Source organism: Aegilops tauschii, chromosome 3 (assembly GCF_002575655.3).
Source record: "Aegilops tauschii subsp. strangulata cultivar AL8/78 chromosome 3, Aet v6.0, whole genome shotgun sequence".
Classification (NCBI taxonomy): domain Eukaryota; kingdom Viridiplantae; phylum Streptophyta; class Magnoliopsida; order Poales; family Poaceae; genus Aegilops; species Aegilops tauschii.
Genome location: NC_053037.3, coordinates 95,398,086 through 95,418,399, shown reverse-complemented (window position 1 = coordinate 95,418,399; position 20,314 = coordinate 95,398,086). Strand labels below are relative to the sequence as shown.

Sequence of the window (20,314 nt, the reverse complement as noted above, 5' to 3'; positions counted from 1 at the left end):
ACTGTTCACGGATGCGCTGGTCGCGTCCACGGGCATTTGAGGGGCCGGATTTGCAAGTAAATCGTCGAGTAAACTTAGTGGAGTAATTTTACTCGTCTAAATTTTGCTCGTTTCTAGCCGATCCATAAATATAACGGAGTAGAAAACAAATTCGAATATGATGAACATAAATTCGATCGAAGCAAACTTACTTAACCAAAATTCAACAGATAGTAATAATATTTCACATTGCAATTAACCAAAACTTGGTCTACTAAATTAACCGAAACTAAAACTTACTAATCTGTATCATGAGAGACATCCCTGGACATCCCACCGATCATGGGGTTGGGGCATGTGCCGTTGTCTGGGTAGTTACAGAAGATTCTTCTAAATTCGGTCCTAGAGTCGTGGTCGTTGCCGCCTCCACTTCCGCTGCCTCTGTTGTTGCCTTCACTTCCACTACCTCTCTTGCCTCCGTTGTCCTCATCGGAGGCCTCCTCCCCCAAGCTTTTCCTCACCTCTCGTTCCTCACTTGCCTCCCATGCAGTGACCACTCGCGGGTCGACAACATCTCAACAAACTCAAAGTTTCGGTGGGCGTCGGCGCCGTCCGGACTGACCGACCAAATGACGTATTCTTTGGCGGCATGCTCGGTGGAGTGGAAGGATCCAAGCCAAAGCTTCTTGTGGGTGTGCTGGTCCGTTATCTCGGTCACCCACGTCCCCATGCCCGCTGTTGCACGCCGATGTACGACCTCTATGGCAGCTGCAGCAGGGAGCTTAGGGAAGCCGGTGAGCCTGCCACGGGAAGCAGATGGGGACACGCTTGAGGAAGAGTCGCACAACGGCAGGAGGTAGATGGGCCGGTGTTACGCTTGTGGCAACTCGGATCCACGCTGCGGATGGGTGACGGAGAGTGATGGCCATAGGATCAGGCCATGAGAGCATGGGTGGGGTGCGGAAGTAGGGGGCGGCGGGGGATTTGGGGAGGGGGCGGTGGCAGAGGCATGGTGTGCTTTTACTCCGCGACCGAGTTGTCGAGTAAGTTTAGTCGCTCAGCTTGGCTCGGAGTAAAATATATGTTCCACTGTAAGTTCCTGGTTAAAAGAGTAAAACCAAATTTTTACTATTCTACCGGTTTTAGGGGATCGACTAGAGATGTTCTAACAAAATTAACCAGCAGATTTGGTCACATGAAAACGTGTTGTCCTAGCTTTTAATTTACCACTATCTGAGTGGTTCGCTCATGCATTTGCCCTGTTAGATTCACTAATCAACATATTGTGATACTTGGTGTTTGTTACCATGTTCAATTTTAATCCTCCGCTACATTGACACTGACATGTCATTTGGAGTATATAAAAAAATTATACATATGAAATGTACATATAGTGAAAGAACAGATTTGGCTGGGCTTTGAGATATTTCTTCCCGAAAATATCTCAGTCTATCAGTAAAGACTTTGGTGTGTCAAAGGATCATTCATGGCATTGAGGTGTACGCCCGCCATGCAAAGCCATAAACTTTCGTACTTCCTACGTTCTTAAATATAAGTCTTTTAAAAATTTCACTATAAACTACTTACAAATATATATAGACATATTTTAGAGTTTATGGTGGAATCTCTAAAAAGACTTATATTTACGAACGGATGAGTAGTACTAACCTTCGTTTTTCTCTCTTTGATTGAATTAATCCTCCTCCTGCCAACAATTAGCTAAACATGGACATTGTGGTCTCTTTCTATCCATTCTTCTCGTCATTGGATATTTTTTCCAGCTAAATGTCTTATATCCAGATGCTTCAACGCTTGTGCATCGATCTCTTACTCTACTGCATCTGTCTTTTTTCAGTTACCCATATTGTTTAAAATAATCACTAATGTATATTAAAAAAATTGCTACTAAAACATTTTCATTCTTTATACATTCAAAGACACTGGTTGAGCTGAATACGCGGGAAAAATAATTAACTTCGACTATAGAGAAATGCATGTACTATTTCCATATATTATGCACGTGGCGTTCCTTGTTGTGTACCGGATAAAATTGAATAATCAAAATGAAGAAAGGGAGGGAGCATATTTATCACAAACATGAGGTTGGTTTGCACGTTTCGAAAAAAGTTCTTTTGCTAGCTTTTGGTTAACCCTTCAAGTTGACCATATGGAGATCTCTTTGGTGGTGGGTAAAGTCTACAAAAATCTATTGATTGATATGCACAATTTTTTCCCAAGTGTTGCCATTTTGTAAGAAAATGAACAGCAATAGCTATAAAGTCTGAAAATCTACCTGGCTTCATCTTACTCGTGGCAGGTAGCAGGAACCACACAGGTAACAGGAAACCTTGGGAATCTCAATCAATAGCATGGCCACCAGCAACGAGTTATCGATGAAGCTCCTGATCGAAGGCAAGTCTCAGAAGGTGTGCTTCGCCGAGGCCGGCAGCGAGTTCGTCGAGTTCCTCACCGGCCTCCTGTCCCTACCGCTAGGCACCGTCACCACCCTCCTGACCAAGGAGCGCATGTCGGGCAGCATCGGCAACGTGCTCGGCAGCATGGAGAAGCTGGACGCAAGCTACAAGAGCAGCGAGCTGCCCCTCAGCCCGGCGGTCGCCCCCGCCGCGCTCTCCCGCCTGCAGCAGCTGCTGGGTGTGCAGCTCGGCAACGCCAACAACAACAACACCGACGGCGTCACCTATTTATACACTTGTGAAGGTAAAAAGCAAGCTCCCCCGGGCTACTTGGCGTTCCAAGGTAGAACAATGGACCCCACTCTCTGCGCCATACCCCCAAGCACATTCTTGGCGGACAGTGGCACTGACGTCTGCTCAAAATTCTTCTCGGCGGCCAGCGGCGGCGTCTGCCCCAGCTGCTCGCGGCCGATGAACACGTGTGGGGGGCACATACTTGTGGAAGCCAAGGGGTCCGCGGCCACGACGACTCCGCTGCAGCCGACATACACTGTCGGGGACGACCTCTCCGTGGCTCCGGCGTCCAACGTGGTGTCGGGCATCACCCTGCTCGCGCGGTGCGGCGTCAAGGACCTGAGCACCCTGCAGGAGAGGACGGTGAAGGTCGGCAAGGAAGAGGTGCGTCCGTGCGTGGTCTGATTTTCCTTTTGGGTTTGGAATCACTGTGCACTTGACTGAATTTTGCTTTTCGGAATGCAGGCACTGGGGATACTCGCTGCTTCGCTCACGTCCAAGACCATGCTGACTGACGTCTTTCTGCCCAAGAAGAATGCTCGCTGCAAAAGGGAAGCTCCCGAGGAAGTCATTCATATATGACTTACTGCTAGTTCTTCAGAACTTGCTCGTTCCAGAAAACTTCTTTAGAACTTTCTGATACGATTTTCCTGTTATTATTTATGACTTATGAGAGGAAGGGGGGATCATGAATTATGGTGTCAAAACGCTCTTATATTATAGGACGGAGGGAGTAGGATATACGAGTCCAAGTCCACAACTTTTCTGAGTATTATGAGAGAAATATTATAGCTATCCATACGAGTTGGTATTCTAGGTAATTCGTTGTTTAGTCGTGATAAATTAACGAGAGGGCATGTTTCTTCTGCGGACTGCGGTCGCTGCCGTGATTCTGCCAAATTGCATATCAAAAACAGGACGTGAGTACTAGAGGGTATTATTGTTTGTGTGAGAAGCATTTTGTTAGAATTAACAACCGAGTCGAGACGTAACTTCAACAATGGGCAGCGCTGGGCGCTGGCGATCGGCGGAGGCTCAGATCGGCCACCTCCCGCACTGGCTGATGCGCCCTAGCATCACCACCTGATTAGATCGTCTTCCCTGTCTCCCCCCCCCCCCCCCCCCCCCCCCCCTCGTGGCTGCCACATGCCCTATGCGCACGCCAGTCGCCTTGCCATCCCGTCACGTTCCAGTTGCAGCACCGTCAAAGCCTCGCCACATTGCTAGCTTGTGCCCTCGTCGTTTGGTCACTGACGGTTGCAACACAACCATTAACGGTTGCAGCTTCTTCCATCGGTGTTGCAGCTTTTGTGCCGGCCGGTTCCAGCACCGATTCCTAAGGTTGCAGCTTCTCGCCCCGGTTGGTCGCAACTTCTCTGTCATCTGGTTCCAGCACTGGCGACAGTTGCAGCTTCTTCCATCAGGGTTGCAGCTTTTGCGCCAGCCAGTTCCAGCACCGATGCCTAAGGTTGTAGCTTCTCACCTCGTTTGGTTGTAACTTCTTTGTCATCTGGTTCCAGCACTAGCGACAGTTGCAGCTTCTTACATCCGGTTGCAGCTTTTGTGCTAGCAGGTTCTAGCACCAACGACTAAGGTTACAACTTCTCCTGGTCACAAGTTCTTTGTCGTATGGTTCCAGCATCGGTGAGTGAGGTTGCATCTTCTCTGTTGGCTGGTCCCAACACTACCAACCAGGGTTGCAACTTCTCGCCCAGCGGGTTCCAGCATCGCCAACTAAAGTTACAGCTTCTCGCTCGGCCGGTCACAACTTCTCCGCTGTCTGGTTCCAGCATCCGTGAGTGAGGTTGCATCTTCTTGGACATACATTGTCCCTTACAACCAGAAACTTTTACACTTGTTCCTTCACACTAGTAAAGCGTGCACGTGCAACGCACGTCTTCATAAGTGCATATGTGAGTACAAATAAAGAATGTGTAATAATACCAAAACAGTGGTTTGTCTATTAGTTTTTTTACCATCAAAATGACAAGGATATATATGTAACAAAAAATAAAAGAGTTAATGAGTTTGAATTCATGAACATGCTTATTTTGATTTTACATTATTGTACATTTTCATTATTTATTTTGTTTTGAAAAAGAAATCACATATGAACACGTACAAATATAGTGAGATTTAGCCTAGTACAACTCAGAAAAGAAAAAAAGTTCGCATGTACCACGTTGGCCTAGCCAGGCCGATAACACCCACTGACCCACACCCATCTCTCATGTTCTTTCTTCACCAGATCCCTTTTCCTATGGCTCTCGCCCTCTCTCATATCGATGCCCATATCTTCCATGCTTAAATCCGATTGCCGCCTGACGCAATACTCATCTCCGCCTCCTCCATTACCACCTGCGCCACCCTCCAGTGCAATGCCTTCCTTTCCAGGCAGTACGCTATGGCCGAACCCTATCTCGCCGGTCTCCACTTCTCGGCTCGAAGTTGTTGCCCACCCTTCAGTCATTTAGCACAGGCCCTATGTTTCCAGGCAGCTAATTTAGGTACAGCACATTCTGCGCTTAATGTTTCTATTATTTTGTCCAGCTTTGATATTTTCACCAACTTTGTTTCCTCACCAGCAGCCTACATTTGAAAATCCACGCATCAAGGAGCAAACAATCCACCACCGTCAGAAAGAAAAACGAAGGAAAAATATCATCTGTTGTGATCGTCCTTGGTGGCACCAATGCCGATTAATTGAACGACACCCAGGGAGTGCATTGCCTCCCGGCGGTGTCACCCACCGTCGCGGTCATCACCAGCATTCCTCCTGCCTCCCGGCTCCCCAAAAATACAATCGGATCTATTGACACAGCAAAAACAATAGAAAGATCAACCAGTTACATTCGCTAAGCACAAAGGAAAGAAAGGGAACATGATTAATAATTGTGCCAATTGTTCTTACAATTTCCAACAAGGTAGCATGCTTCGAGGTTGCTGATGTCCACGCATAATCTGACAAGATTTTGGCCCGGACGGCGATGCGCAACAGTGATGGCCTCCAGAACGACCCTTCTTTGCCCAACTTCCTGAATTTCTTGCACCTGCACGCACATCCAAACAACTCCACATGAGAACTCCATCCCAGTGGCGAGCCAGAGGTAGCATGACAATGATGATGGCATGGTGGTAGACGCCGAGCAGGGTGAGCAAGCGAGCATCAGAGGATGAGCAACCTGCCACCAAGCTCGTAGATCTTGGAGAGGTAACGCACGTGCGCCAAGAAGAAGACCAGCCCCGGCCGCTGCCATCACCTAAGCAGCTGTCGGCGGCCCGGTGTACTCCCCAGAGCACAGGGTGGTGTCAGCTGGAGGCGATGTTGATGGTTCAAGATACCCGTTAGTTGATCTTGACAAATCTCCAGGGACAAGAACTGCATCAAATAGTTTATTATCTATGTGAAATAAACTATATTCATAATAGCAATTTTGAGCTGATCCAAGTCAGGTGTGTTACCTAGAATTACTTCCCTAATCTCTTCCCCGCTGTAATGACTTTCTAAATTCAAGGATCCTTATTAAGTACCTAATTTTTGAATGTATATCAAGTGTAGTAAATTTTAGCCAGATTCTTTAAATAGATGCATCACATTACAGAAGCTGGACACTGGATGAGAAATTTTAAATTGAGAAAAATAACTGAACACATAGACGAGCAGCAAATAAATTGAACACATAGACACTTGATGCGTGAATATATATAATAAACAATCTCAATACAGGTTAACACATAGACGAGCAGCAAATAAATTGAGAAAAATAACTGAACACTGGATGAGAAATTTTAATTTGCTAAATAGATTTTGCCGGACCGAAGATGATCCATATATTAATTTAAGCATCTAGTAAATGCACACAAGAAATGGGATAATCTGAAACTAACAGTAAAAGTTTAGTACATGCAAACTGTACTTCCTTCATCTAGGGAAAACAGTTCAAACAGCACATTCGGCTCTCAACGAAGAAGTACGTAATAGATAAATGTTTTTCTACCACATAAGTGAAATATTGATTAGGAAACAATAGTAAAAATAGAGTAACACCAAACCATCATTGAATCTTAACCAAACAAATCAAGCCCGGTTCAAACTGTTAATGTAATCGTTGTTGCAATCTAGACACTGTATAGACCATGCTCGTGTGTAGTGGCATGCGGAGTTGACACTTGACAGTAGGCCGCTGTGTGTGTCCCTGCACTGTAGCGACGTGTGTGTGCGCTGAGGATGTCTGAGCATGGCTACATGCGTACATGTGTGTGTTTGTGTAACTGCACACAAAAGAGAGGGAGCCGGCTATGTTGCTGGGAGTGAATTGCAGAAAACATCGACATTGAAGGCTAGGGTTGCAGAAACCACACTTCTACAGTTTTGTGCCAAAAATCACTAATTCCGAGGCTAATTTTTTGCAAAAAAAACTAGTCGTCCGGTTTGCTCGTTTCAAGTCCAATTATGACAGACGGGTCCCGCTTAACAGGGTGGCGGTGACACGATATAACAGATCACAAATAGACAAAATTGCATGGACCAAACTGTAAAAGGAACTAAGAGGATAAGGTTGGTGCTGTGAAAAAAAGAGGACAAGGTCTGCCTCGGCCTCCCGCTGCCCAGCCGGCGAGCTCACTCCACCGCCTGGGCATGGACGCCCAAGTTCGCCGGCGAGCCCGCCGTCCGGCGGACGCCCCACCCCGCCTCCCCTACATCCCTTCTCCTCTCTCTCTCTCTCTCTCTCTCTCTCTCTCCACGAGCAGCTCGCCCCTGCCTGTGTCGCTCACGGCCAACTCCTCGGGTCGCCTCCGGAGCTCCGCCCCCAGCCGCGAGAAACCGCGGCCGGCCACCTCGCCCGCGAGTTCCCCAAGGCCTGTAGTTCGAATTAAGGGCCGGCCTCAACCTCATCCCCGCACGCCGAGTGCTGCTCTGCACGGTCGCGAATACCCACGACGTCGATGCTGCACCAGAACCGGCGGGATTCGGCCGGGAATCGAGCCGCCGCCGCCCATTGACCTTCAATGTTGGGGGCTGGCCGCCAGCGAACCCGACAGCCGCCTCGTCCCCGCCAGGCACTGGATCCGGTAGGATCCGCCCCTTCTTGCTCTTTCCACAGGGGCGGCCTCAGGCCACCTTCCCCCCGGCTCTCAACGGTAGCCACCCGGAGAGGGAGTGGCCGCCGGCGTCCACCACTGAACCGGTGCGAGGTGAACGTCACAGAGGACCCGATTGCTTTCTTTTCAAGGGTCTCTTTGCAAATCATAAATGTATTAGGGTGTAATTTGCCTTTTCCTTTGCCACGTCACTCTATCCAGTGGGACCCACCTGTCATAATAGTGCTCAAAACGTCCTAAGACGGTGACTAGTGTTTTTTGCAAAAAATTAACCTCAGAATTAGTGATTTTTGGCACAAAACTGTAGAACCGTGATTTCTGCAACCCTAGCCTTCAATGTCGATGTTTTCTGCAATTCACTATGTTGCTGGCCAGAGCAAAAGAGAGAAAGGCATTCGTTGCCTGAAAAGAAAACTGAACATGTGTCTCATCTCTAGTTTTTCTCTGGCATGAGCGTAGTGAGATCCACCAAAACAGAGCGTGAACTGGAGTTCCTGCCAACACAAACCAAAGGCATGTCAAAACCTGCATATAGATATAATAGCATCGAGAGACACAAGAGGGGAAGCAAGAAGGATTGGTATGGAGAGAGAAGAAGAAAATGATCTGGAGAATCTCATCTACGCACGTTTCAGTCCCCAGCAGCCGGAGTGATGTGCGGCGAGGTCGGCGAAGGAGGCACGACCGGCGAGGATCTGGTCGCGGGGCTCGCCGAGGAGCGCGGCGACATCGGTGCGTGTGGTGGTGGAGAAGACCCGACCCTCGGGCTCCTTCCAGGAAGCCTCGCGCCGCTCCTCCTCGTGCTTGATCCAGATGTAGGACGCCCGACCCATCTTGTTCACCGTCGCCGCAGATGCCATCTCTCCATTCTTCTGCCGCTTGCCGCTCCGGTTGCTTCGGGAGGTTGGTTCCTCGCGACGGGGGTAGCAGAGGAGAGGAGGAGCAGCGGGCGGCGGCAATGGGAACAGGGAGGAGTTCTGTGGTGGCTGGGGGAGGGGAGGAGTCGGAGACGTGATGTTTTTTTTTTCAACTGAAACGTGATGTTGGTTCGGGGGTACGACATCGTGAGCGGATTACCGAGCATGCGTGGGAACGTACGTTGGTGGCAGACTGGCAGAACATTTCCATTCGTTTCGATGGCAGACCACCGAAGTAATACGGGCTCTTAGATATAATTAAGTGTGTTAGATTCAAAGGTGCTGGTTTTCTTGTGTACACTAAGTTTGGTGGGTTTAGACTAATTCATGTTTGCTCTTTTAATAGTAATATAGATACTTAAAACAGTCTTCTTTTGACTTGCTTACCACTTGTTTTGTGCAGTACACTATTAGGTCACAACATCAACGATGTGTGTCTGCCCTGTTCATATACATTAAACAACAATATTAATTTTATAGACTTAAGATCATACATATACGCGCATGACTAAGTTAATAGCAAATGAAAAAACATGCATACAACCCAGTCAAAAAAAAACATGCATACAAATTAAATATCCTAAGTACATATAATTTTTTTAAAATAATTTTGTAAAATGTTAACCATGAATTTGAAAAAATGTTAGCATAAAGTAAAAAAAATGTTAGCGTAATTTAGAAAAGTTTTGATAGCATTAAAACAAAACAATTATATTTAAAAAAGTTCATGAGTCTAAAAAAAATTCACAGGACATTTTTGAAAAGTTTTATTCTATGTAAAAAATGTTTGTTTAGTTAAAAAAATATTTTGTACCATTCATATGTACATTGCATTTTAAAAGATGTTACGAGTTTCAAAAGTATGTTCTTTAATTTTTTTTAAATGTTGACATAATTTGGAAAAATAATTTGTTTATTAAAAAAGGAAAACCAATGAAAACCTCTGCAACAGTGAAAAAAACGATAAGGAAAACCAGAGGGGGGAAAATCTCGCGCGTCGCAGCGCTAGTAATGGACTGGGCCAGCAGCGTGCTCGTCAGAGACGAGACTGAGCTACGTCTCGCCACGGGCGAGACATAGCTCTTGCGAAGGTCTTCTAAAAAAAAGCTCTTGCGAAGGGAAGCGAAGCGCATCGCCCCTCTGCTACCACCTCCACCGCTCAGAGCTCACAACCCTCGTGCTCCTCCGGCGGCGACAGCGGTCAGCGGCGGCCGGCGGAGGTGAGCACGTGAAACTCGTCACGGCGCACAAGCCCACCACCGTCAGCCACTCCTGCGCCGTGGCGAGGCGTACGCACCCGCACAACCCCTCTCTTATTAGGGTTCAGCTCCCGCCCGGCTCCGCTTATTAATTCCTGCTACCCAGTTCTGCCTCGACCCTTGTGCGTCCGAATTCCCGGGGCCCTAGGGTTTTGCTCCCAGCTAGACGCGAGCGCCCGATTCATTCCTCTCCGCCGAGTTGTTTCTTCTGAAAGTCCTCGTGCACAGTATTTCTGAAAGTCCTTTTGCAGTCTGATTCCACCTTCCAGTTGGGTTCGGAGCTACCCTTGTCCCTATATCATATACTACACACAATTGTGGTTTCTGCAAAAATCGATGGACAAAGCTTCTGTTCCCAATGATTCACCAGATTGGAGCACCGATTGTGATTGGTCCCAGCTTCAGGCCGACATGCTCCTCCGGATCTTTGGCACTCTTGAGATCCCAGATCTCTTCAGCTCAGGTGCGGTCTGTCGATCCTGGCACCTCATTTATCTAGAGGCCCGTCGTTTCCGCCTGTGCTCGCCGAAACAGAGCCCCTGCCTTGTTTACTCATCTGGCGACCGTGATGCTGACACGGTCACTCTGCATAACATGTCCACCAACAAGCTTTACCACGTCACTCTACGGAGCCTGCCTTCCGCACACGCCATGTCATGGGCTCCTCGTACGGCTGGCTCATCACTGCGGATGAGCGGTCAAATCTCATACTAGTGAACCCTGCTACCGGAGCTCAGATAGCTATGCCTCCACCTGAAACCATGAACAATGTTAGACTGCGCTACACTGAAAAGGGTGTGCTAGATGGATATGATGTTCTTTACATGGATCTCTTATCTTCGGATTTTGACACAGAAACGGAGCCATACCATCTTACACTTGAAGAAGCCCGCTTCTTCTTTTATGAGAGGGTTGTTCTTTCTTGCGACCCCTCCCAAGGAAACTGCATGGTGCTCCGAATACAATTGCCCAATAGTCAACTCTCTTATACTAGGGTTGGGGACACCAAATGGACTTGGATTGGTGGAAAAGGAAACTGCTGGGAATATCAAGACATTCTTTATAACAACAATGATGGTTTGTTTTATGGTGTTCGTGGTGAGGGTCAGGTAGATTCTATTAACCTTAATGGAATTTCTGCTGAAGTAAAAGTCATTTTAAAGTCAATCATATCTTACCAAGCACATAGTAGATATATTGTTCAAGCACCATGGGGAGATTTTTTCCAGATATGGAGACATGATAAATATAATAAGGAGAATGGGAGAACAGAATGGGTTGCCGACAAATTTTTTGTGTACAAGATTGATTTTGTTGGACAAAAGATAATCGAAACAAATAACCTCCAAGATCATGCAATGTTCATTGGTTTCAACAACTCGTTCCTTCTCCCAGTGAAAGACTTTCCTGCATTGGTTCCCAATAGCATCTACCACACGGATGACTTGCTTGATTATATCTACTGTCACAGATTTAGTCTTAGGCAGGTTGTTATTTTTAATATGGAAGATGGTAGTTTCATCGAGTTATCGCCCCCTAGTTCAAATTCAAGATTGAACTGGCCACCCCCAGTTTGGATTCAACCATCACTTGCTTGAGGTTAGTGAAAATTTCTAATATAGAATATATATACATTATTTTATCTGCTTTATGTTTTGGGTGTCTATTCATGTTCTGTAGTTGGCCAGTTAGACCTTTGTAATCGGCACAAGTGATCATGTTCTTGTGTAACTATGCACTTAGGCTGCATGATCCTATTAAGTAATGGCTATTTTAGAATATTTCTACTTTTATATAGATGTTTCGGGTATAAACCTATCCGTTCAGTAGGATAAGATTGCTATGGTTGTTTTCAAGGAGCACGCTTAACCGAGTACTGCCTTGTTTAAAGTGTACTAATATAATGTCTAGAACTTGTAGTGTTGCTAAAACACGCTTAAATGCTTAGCCTTTTATGCTTATTATGGAGGCCTAACCAAGTATTTATACTTAACTCTAGATCGAATTCCTTTTGTTGCTCTTGGATGGTTCGGTACGTGATATATTAACAATTAAGGAGGCTTACCAATGAATATAAAGTGCCTCAACTAGCTTTGTTATATCCTACTCTGAATTGTTTCATTCGTATGTCCCTACATCTTTATGTCAAATTATTATCTCTTTCCTAAGGTACTAGCATAATGTTTTGAATGATCCTAAAACAGATTCTAAATTTTTTTTAGGCGTTACAATATCGCTTTTCCAATTTATTATCATCACTATTTTTGATGATTAGTACTATTACTTCCTCGGTTCACAAATATAAGATGTTCTAACTGTTTTCTGAATCGAATGTATGGAGACACGTTTTAGTGTTTTTGTTCACTCATTTTAGTCCTTATGTAGTCCATATTGAAATATCCAAAACATCTTATATTTGTGAATGGAGGGAGTTCATATATCATATAGGGTTAGGTAATGAATCATTGAATATGTCCACGTGCCAGAACCATGACTAGGTTTGGAGATCTTATGAGTTTCAACTATATCCTACCCCAACTTATTTGGGGCTAAAAGGCTTTGTTGTTTTTCTATACATGTATGATCAACTAGCTGGTACAAAGTAATGAAAATAAATCCCGTCATGTAGCACATCGATCTCCAATTCTCCATACAAGTTCAATGAGAACTGTAGAAATTTAATCATATTGCGTGAACCCTAAAACAAGAGTAGCAGTTGTCTCGGACCATTAGCCCAAAGTCAACTCTAAATTTTGTGGACACAATCATTTATTCATTGTAAATAAGTAATAATCATGTCTTTTGTGCTTGCGAAATATTGTACTAAATACTTGCAACACGATGTCCCGGATGCAAAATAGCGAGGGCTTTCTGGGAATTAGCTGCCTAAATGGCACATAACTGACTCGTGCCTATTTTAAGGTCCTGTCAGTAATAAACCAGGCCTGTTTTCAAGGTCCTTCTCAGCAATTATGAAACGAATCATTTGTGTTCTGTGTATGTTCATCTAGTTACTTTTAAAATGAACCAGTATGTTATTCCAAAGAACTATTAGTTTTGCATATATGCTGATACTGAGTACGCGTTGTCCCTGCTTAAGGAGTCTTACAAGTGCTTGTGTCCAGGCAAGTTAGGAACTTATTGTGCACTTTGTGCAGGAGATCTTACAGGCCAGTTAAGACATATCAGTGGGGAAATATTCAGTTGTAGCTAGTACCATTTTACGTGTGATATTTGAAATATAATGGATTTTATTCTGATGATTCGTTTCTATTGGTTGTTGCTGACAGGCGCCAGTGTTTACACCTGAAGGTTTCCTTTTTCAAGATTCTTTTGTTAGAGAGTTGTGGGGAAAATTGGAAAGCAAAGTTATCTTGAGAAGGTGCATCCCTCCGTCATCACGAACTTATACAGTTCACATAACAAGATTACTGCCTCTGCTGCGTCCATTGTTTTAGTTGGTTCAAGTCAGGAACTTGGGATATCAGTAACTGTTCAACAAGTCTACCCTGATACCATCCATACTGATGAATGTCTCTACTTTGATAGTTTGACCACTATGCTCATGAAACAACAAGTTCACTGTTTCGGCAAAGGTTTATTGATGTTGAATGGCTTGCCTATGTTGATGATGTTGTGACTGTATAAAATGGAAGAAAATTGCACATTTTTACTGAATGTTAAGCCCATCCATCGTAGCATCATCAGGTGCATGAACAAGTAAATGCTGTGAAAGATGGAAGACAACAAAGCATAATCAGGTGCACAATATTATGACCAAATGCATGTTGTAACAGTACTAGCATAATCAGGCAGAAAATGCATGATGCATCATCATCTTCATAACAAAAGAGAAACTGTAATAGTACTAGAATCTGTGAAAGAGAAATTTAGCCATTGTTGTAACAGAACCATATTTTACAGGCCATCATTCATTCATACAAGCACTTGACATCACAAAACACGGACTTGGCTGTTTTTGTTCATGCAACGACACCAAAACAATATGGATAAATTGTAACCATTCGAAGCATCCAAAGCATGACAGTTGACAGGGGAACAAAGCTCAACATCACAACCAGTGGCGAATCCAGTGGCGTGGGGGATGGCTTTAACATGCTTAAGCCCCCCTGCCGTGGGGGTGGCAGCCCAGTCGTCACTTGTCAACCCAGCCCAACACATGTTCACACGATACAGGCTTGCATAAAATTTGAGCCCACCCTTCATTTTCTGTGTAGACTCGCCACTGATCACAACCGCATGTACTCCTTGTCTCTAAAGATATCAAACATGGATGTTTTCATGGCCATTATTTTTGCTGCACTATGACATCACTTGATGGTTTCTCACTCTCGGCATGTCTCTTTGCTTCCCTTCTCATATCTTCCTTCTTTGCAGCAGCAATTTTTCTCTCTGTTGACCTTTTTGCAGCAACAACTTGTCTCTCCGCTTTATGGATGGAGTTGCCTTGTAGGAGTTGGGGCCAGTTGAACCAATGAAATTATGAAATCCTTCACTATCTTAGTACTAATCACTATTCAATTATGGAAGATGACCCCACTACCATTGATATGACCCCATCAAAGTTTATTCTAGCTTTGTCTCTGCTCTGCTTCCCTTCGTGCTGCAGCAACTTGTCTCTCTCAATCTTTCTCTGATCATCTTGCTTTTTCTTCTTCTCGATAGCTATAACCTTTTTTGTCTCTAGTATTATATGTTTGGTTCCTGATTGTGATTTCTTGTTGATTGCTTCTTCTTCCTCTTCCTCTTCTCAGTAGTTTCCCGCCTCTTCCTCTCCGCATCTTGTGTTTTCTCTCTGGTTGCTCATGTCACTTCCTAGCAGCATCTTCCGTTTTCTTAGGTCTTGCTCCTCTCTTTGTTCATATCAAAGCTTGTTTCTTCTCTTCTAGTTCTTTGTCTCTCTGCCTCTTCAAGGATAGCAACTTCTTAGCTAGTTCACCATGCCTGATTGTACTTGTACTTCTCTGGGATTCAGCATGGCATGTGCAGTGGTGATGAAGGTAAAGTATGGAACATGTCTTTGTTGAATGACTCATGGTAAGGTCATCTGCACATGGAAGTTTGAATTTGGGACTCCTGGAAAAGCATGATTCTTAGGGATAAAAAGATGATTGTGTAGTTGTCCTTTGAACGCAGGGTGAAGATAATATATCATCTACTTAATGCCATCAAACTTAATGCAGTAATTTGTTTTAATACTTAATACTTTAAGATGCATACTGGATAGCGGTCTTGGGTGGAGTATTAGCTATAGATGTGGTTGGATAAAGGTCTATAGATGTTTGGACGTGATGCTCATATGTAGTTATGCCATGTATAATTATAGTCGTAAAAACTACAATTTAATCGATATGCAACCGTAATTTGTTCAACACACCATGCTATCTTTTGGAGAGAAACCACAAGAGAACCTATGGATCTCGGTCCATTCTTTTTTCCATTTCTTCCAACCTCAATCAACACTCTCTTTTACATTTTCTTGCTTTTACTTTTCGGTTGCAATCAATCTTTCATTCACACTTGCATTTAATCCTTGTAACTAGTAATGCTAGTGATACTGACACCCATCGCTAGTTTCGTTGGGGGGCAAGTTAGTTTTGCATTTGTGTGTAGGTACTTATCATTGGCTGCTTAGTAAACTCCTACGGGTTCGATAAACCTTAAGGTCATCCATTTTGGGGGGAATTGTTTTTTTGTTACAAACCCTTGCACTTAGGGCCCAAACACATTCCAAGTTAAGAGGGAGCTGAGGGCGACGTAGGTGCTCCGAGGGCGATGACAGGGAGGGTGGGGCCTTGAGCGAAGGCGCGTGGAGGCGCAACCGGTGTACCAGAGCGAAGCGGCATCTATCTCTGAAGAAGACTAGGGTCGTGGTGCAGGAGGCCATGAGGTGGTTGTCTGTCGGGCGAAGTGGGACGTGGCCGACGCGACTAAGAGCGCGAGGAGAAGGAGGGCGACAAGGTGCGCGCGGCCTGGCAAGCGAGCCTTGGTGGTGGAGGCGGATTCACATGGGAATTTAGGGATCGGAGATGGTGGGGAGAAATGGAGACAGTAGTGGCCAATGAGGGGGTGGGGCTGGATAGGAGAGTGGGTTATGGGATTGCGTTCGCGACGAGTCTAGTTTCAGCAAACAGTCCATATAGCTGACGTGTCTATTCTCCATGCTTCAAGACCCGTATGCCTTATTAGACCTGGCCAACGTGCCGGCACGACCCAGCCCTAAACGGGCCGGGCATGACACGACATGTTGAGACCCATATGTAAGTGCGTCGTGCTGGTCCAGCAGTGTGCCTCGCCTCGAGGCACGACACATGAACTATGCCCAATCCGACCTACTTTTGCTTGTTTGGTAGGGTGCATTAGGGCAAAAGTTTCCAATCCGGCCCACTTTTGCTTGTTTGGTAGGGTGCATGAGCTCACCTGAGCTATGCCCCTTTGATGCATAAAAGGGCCTCAGCCATGCCCATCTCATGCACCCTAGACAGGGTGCATGAAGGCAGCCATGCTGGCCCTGACCCTCGTCCCCACCCACCAGACCAAGTCCAGATATGTTAAAATTTTCAAAAAAATGTTCACAAGTTTCAAAATTTGTTTAAATTTTCAAAAAAATATTCAGAATACCAAAATTTGTTCAAATTTTTAAAAAATGTTTAATTTTTTGAAATTTTTTAGAATTTCAAAATTGTTTAAATTTTCAAAAAATGTTCAGAAATTCAAATGTTGTTTAAATTTTCAAAAAATGTTTAAAATTTCAAAAAAGTAAATTTTCAAAAAATATTTAATTTTTCAAAAAAATTCAGAATTTCAAATTTTGTTTTAATTTTATAAAATATTCAAATTTTGGTTAAATTTTTTTAAAAAAAAACTGGATTTCAAAATTTTAAAAATGTTCAGAATTTCAATTTTTCTAAAAATGTTCAGCATGTCTAAACACATGCAGGCTGCCAAACAAAGTCTCAGCTCAGCATGTCTCAGCGCATACATCACTGCCAAACAAGGGCAACTGCATGGACTCAGCATGTCTACACTCACGTGGATGAGAGAAGAACAATTAGGCTAAGTCCATACATGCTACCAAACACACCCTAAATGCACTAACACGCGTGCCATCGGTCTACGCGTTTTTGGCCAATTTAAGCTATTTTGAGGGCTTTTGGGCTGTTTTTGGCCAATATATCAGAAATAATTCTGTTTTTTTCTTTAAAATTAAAATGGAGAGCAACTAATCAAGGGTACCCCTTGCAGGAGTCATTGTTGGTGAGCTGAGAATGCGACACTTGGCGCGCTCTCAGCTGCTGTCATGTGTCGCGTGCTGGGTGCTTCCTCGAAATTTTGTTTCTATTTTTATTTTTCTGTACATGTTTATGGGTTTTAGATGTTTTTGTGGCTCCTTTTGTTTTTGACTGGTTTTCCCTAGATTTTGGACAAAAATATTCAAAAAAAAATTGCGCGAAGAAGCGCGTTTTTTCTTCCACGGGAGGCGCAACTTGAAAAAAATGTTTATTTTTTCTTCCGCGAGTTGTGCCTCTCAAAAAGAGAAAAAACATATTTATTTTTCTTCTGGGAGAGGCACAAATTTGCTTCTCGTGGAGGGGTAGGTGTGCTTCCACAAGTTGCGCCTGTCGGAAAGAAAAAAATACGCGTCCTTTTTGTTCCGCACGAGGCATATATTTGCTTCTGGTGGAGGCAATTGTGCCTCTCGGAAAGAGAAAAAAATGTGTTTTTTGTTTTGTTTCCGCAAGAGACACAGATTTGCGACTTGAAAAATAAAATCGTGCTTCCGGCTCGGTTTTCTTTCTTCCAAATTTTTCTAATTTTTTGTGCGACGCGAGAAATCCAAAGTGAAAAGAGAGAATTCCTTATTTAACACTGTCTTAAAATTTGTTGCCTTATTTGACACTGAGAAACATTTTCTTCCTTATTTAACACCAAGTATAAATTTTATGCTCTTTATAACACTTTCGTCCATTTTAAGCCTTAACGGTGTTAAATGACACCTGAAAAGACCTTTTTGCCCCTCATGTGGTATGTGACAAAAAAATTATGTGGTAGTTTAGCTTCAGTATGTAACTCTGTCTCGATGGTGTTCGATGTGATTTTGTACCAAAGAGAACATAATTACTGAAGATTTTTCTTAAATGCAGAATATACAGGGAACGAACATGCATTGGTACATGCATGCGCTAGCTCATCTTTGATTAGCTTTGCACGTGCATGCATATTAGGTTGCCCACATACCCACTAGATGAAGCTTATATGGATGACCGATCCCCAATTTACCATATTAAACAAATCAATTATTAGTCTTGGAGGTGCACCTTTATTTATGGAGAACCTAAGTCAAGCTAGAGGTACGTGATGTGGGATCTTTTGAGGCGGATTAAACCTCTTGGTGTTGGGCCTTGGTTTATGGTTGGGGATTTTAACGAAGCTATGTCGCAAAATGAGCACTTTTCTCGTCATAAGAGATCTGCTAGACTCATGGCCAATTTTCATGAAGTTCTGTTGGATTGCAATTTATTTGATTTGGGCTTTCATGGTGTTCCATGGACGTATAATAATAAGCAAGAGGGTGACAAGAATGTAAAGGTACGTCTTGTCCGTGCAGTGGCTTGCCCGCTTTCGTCTTCTATTTTCCTGCAGTGTAAGGTCTCCCATGTTATTAGCTCCAGGTCTGATCACTGCCCCATTTTAATTGAGTTGATGGGTAATGTGCGGGGTGGTAGGTTTGCTAGGCAGTTGAAATATGAATCTTATTGGGAGAGGGAAGGTCGTGGTTTGGATGAACAGATAAATGTTTGTTGGAAGAGAGGATCAAATATTAAGGATCTGAAAGATGTTGCTAATAAGTTAGAAAAATTAATGAAATCTCTTCATGGTTGGAGTCGGGTGCATATTGGGTACCTGCCAAAGAAACTTGACTGGGCTCGTAAGAGATTGAACATTTTGTTTAATAGAACTGATCATTCTGCTTTGTTGGAAAGAGAGAAAATTCTAGGGGAGATGGATGAACTTCTTATCAAGGAAGAAATGTTATGGAAGCAGAGATCTCGTCTAGATAAGATGAAAGGGGGAGACCATAATACAAAATATTTTCAGCGAAAGGCTTCTTGGAGAGCAAAAAAAAATTCTATTTCTGCTCTTAGGAAGGATGATGGTTGTCTCACGGAAAATTTGGAGGAAATGAAGGGTATTGCAAATTCATTCTTTAAAAAGCTTTATTCTTGTGATGCTTCGGTTGATCCATCTCACATTATTTCGATTTTCAAGCCCCTTGTGACTGATGATATGAATAATGATCTTTGAAAACCTTTTACGGAAAAAGAAATAAGCGACGCTCTCTTTCAAACGGGACCGTTAAAAGCTCCAGGACCAGATGGCTTTCCTGCAAGGTTTTTCCAACGGAATTGGGGTCTAATCAAAGATGATACTATCAAGGTTGTTCAGCAATTTTTTATTTCTGGAATTATGGCTGAAGGTATTAATGATACTACTATTGTTCTCATACCAAAGATTAAGAATCCTCAATCAATCAAAGATTTCAGGCTGATCAGTTTATGCAATGTTATCTACAAGATTATTTCCAAGTGTCTCGTTAACAGGCTACGACCGCTCCTTGATGGTATGATTTCCCCTACTCAAAGTGCGTTTATTCCGGGAAGGTTAATCTCTGATAATGCTCTCATAGCTTTTGAATGTATGCATTCCTTAAGTACGCTTAAAGATTTAAGAGGGGAATTTTGTGCTTATAAGCTGGATCTTGCCAAAGCCTATGACCGTGTGGATTGGCAATTTTTGCAAGGTATGTTGGGGGCGTTGGGTTTTACGCCGCAATGGATAAAATGGATCATGACATGTGTTACTTCTGTGAAATTTGCAGTGCGCTTTAATGGTCAATTGTTGCAGTCGTTCTCACCTACCCAGGGGCTCAGGCAGGGAGATCCTTTATCTCCTTATTTATTCTTATTTGTTGCTGAGGTGCTCTCCTTGTTGCTTAATGACGCTTGTGCCAGGGGAATTCTTCAAGATTTCAGGTTGAGTAGACAAGCACCTGGCATTTCTCACTTATTATTTGCAGATGATAGTCTGTTATTTTTCAAGGGATCTCTCGATCAAGCTCTAGCAATTAAAAATATTATATGAGAAGGGAACTGGACATTTATTGAGCCCTGAGAAGTGTTTCATCATGTTTGGGAAGAAGTGCAGCTTGGAGAAACAAGTGACTATTATGGTTATCTTAAATATTACTGTGGAGGGGTTTGAGGATAGATATCTTGGATTACCGGTCCCAGAGGGTAGTATGAAGGCTGGTAAGTTTTAGTATACT

General features: G+C 43.9%; 1 protein-coding gene, 1 long non-coding RNA gene and 1 pseudogene across 2 annotated transcripts; 2 read left to right on the top strand and 1 right to left on the bottom strand.

The window, feature by feature from the left end:
- Positions 1–2,348: 2,348 nt before the first annotated feature.
- LOC109738540 (uncharacterized) lies at positions 2,349–3,551 on the top strand. Its single transcript, XM_020297638.2, has 2 exons — positions 2,349–3,071; positions 3,153–3,551. Exons 1-2 carry the CDS (start codon positions 2,349–2,351, stop codon positions 3,267–3,269), a joined length of 840 nt encoding a protein of 279 aa, XP_020153227.1. The 3' UTR covers positions 3,270–3,551.
- A 1,191-nt stretch (positions 3,552–4,742) lies between these two features.
- Positions 4,743–9,278, bottom strand: LOC109738539 (uncharacterized). The gene is made up of 4 exons (XR_005772143.3): positions 8,419–9,278; positions 5,870–8,284; positions 5,599–5,737; positions 4,743–5,496 (listed from the first exon to the last, which is right to left on the bottom strand). It is a non-coding gene; the product is annotated as an uncharacterized lncRNA (long non-coding RNA).
- A 762-nt stretch (positions 9,279–10,040) lies between these two features.
- On the top strand, positions 10,041–13,578 carry LOC109738544 (F-box protein SKIP23-like; annotated as a pseudogene).
- The last annotated feature ends 6,736 nt before the right edge of the window (positions 13,579–20,314 follow it).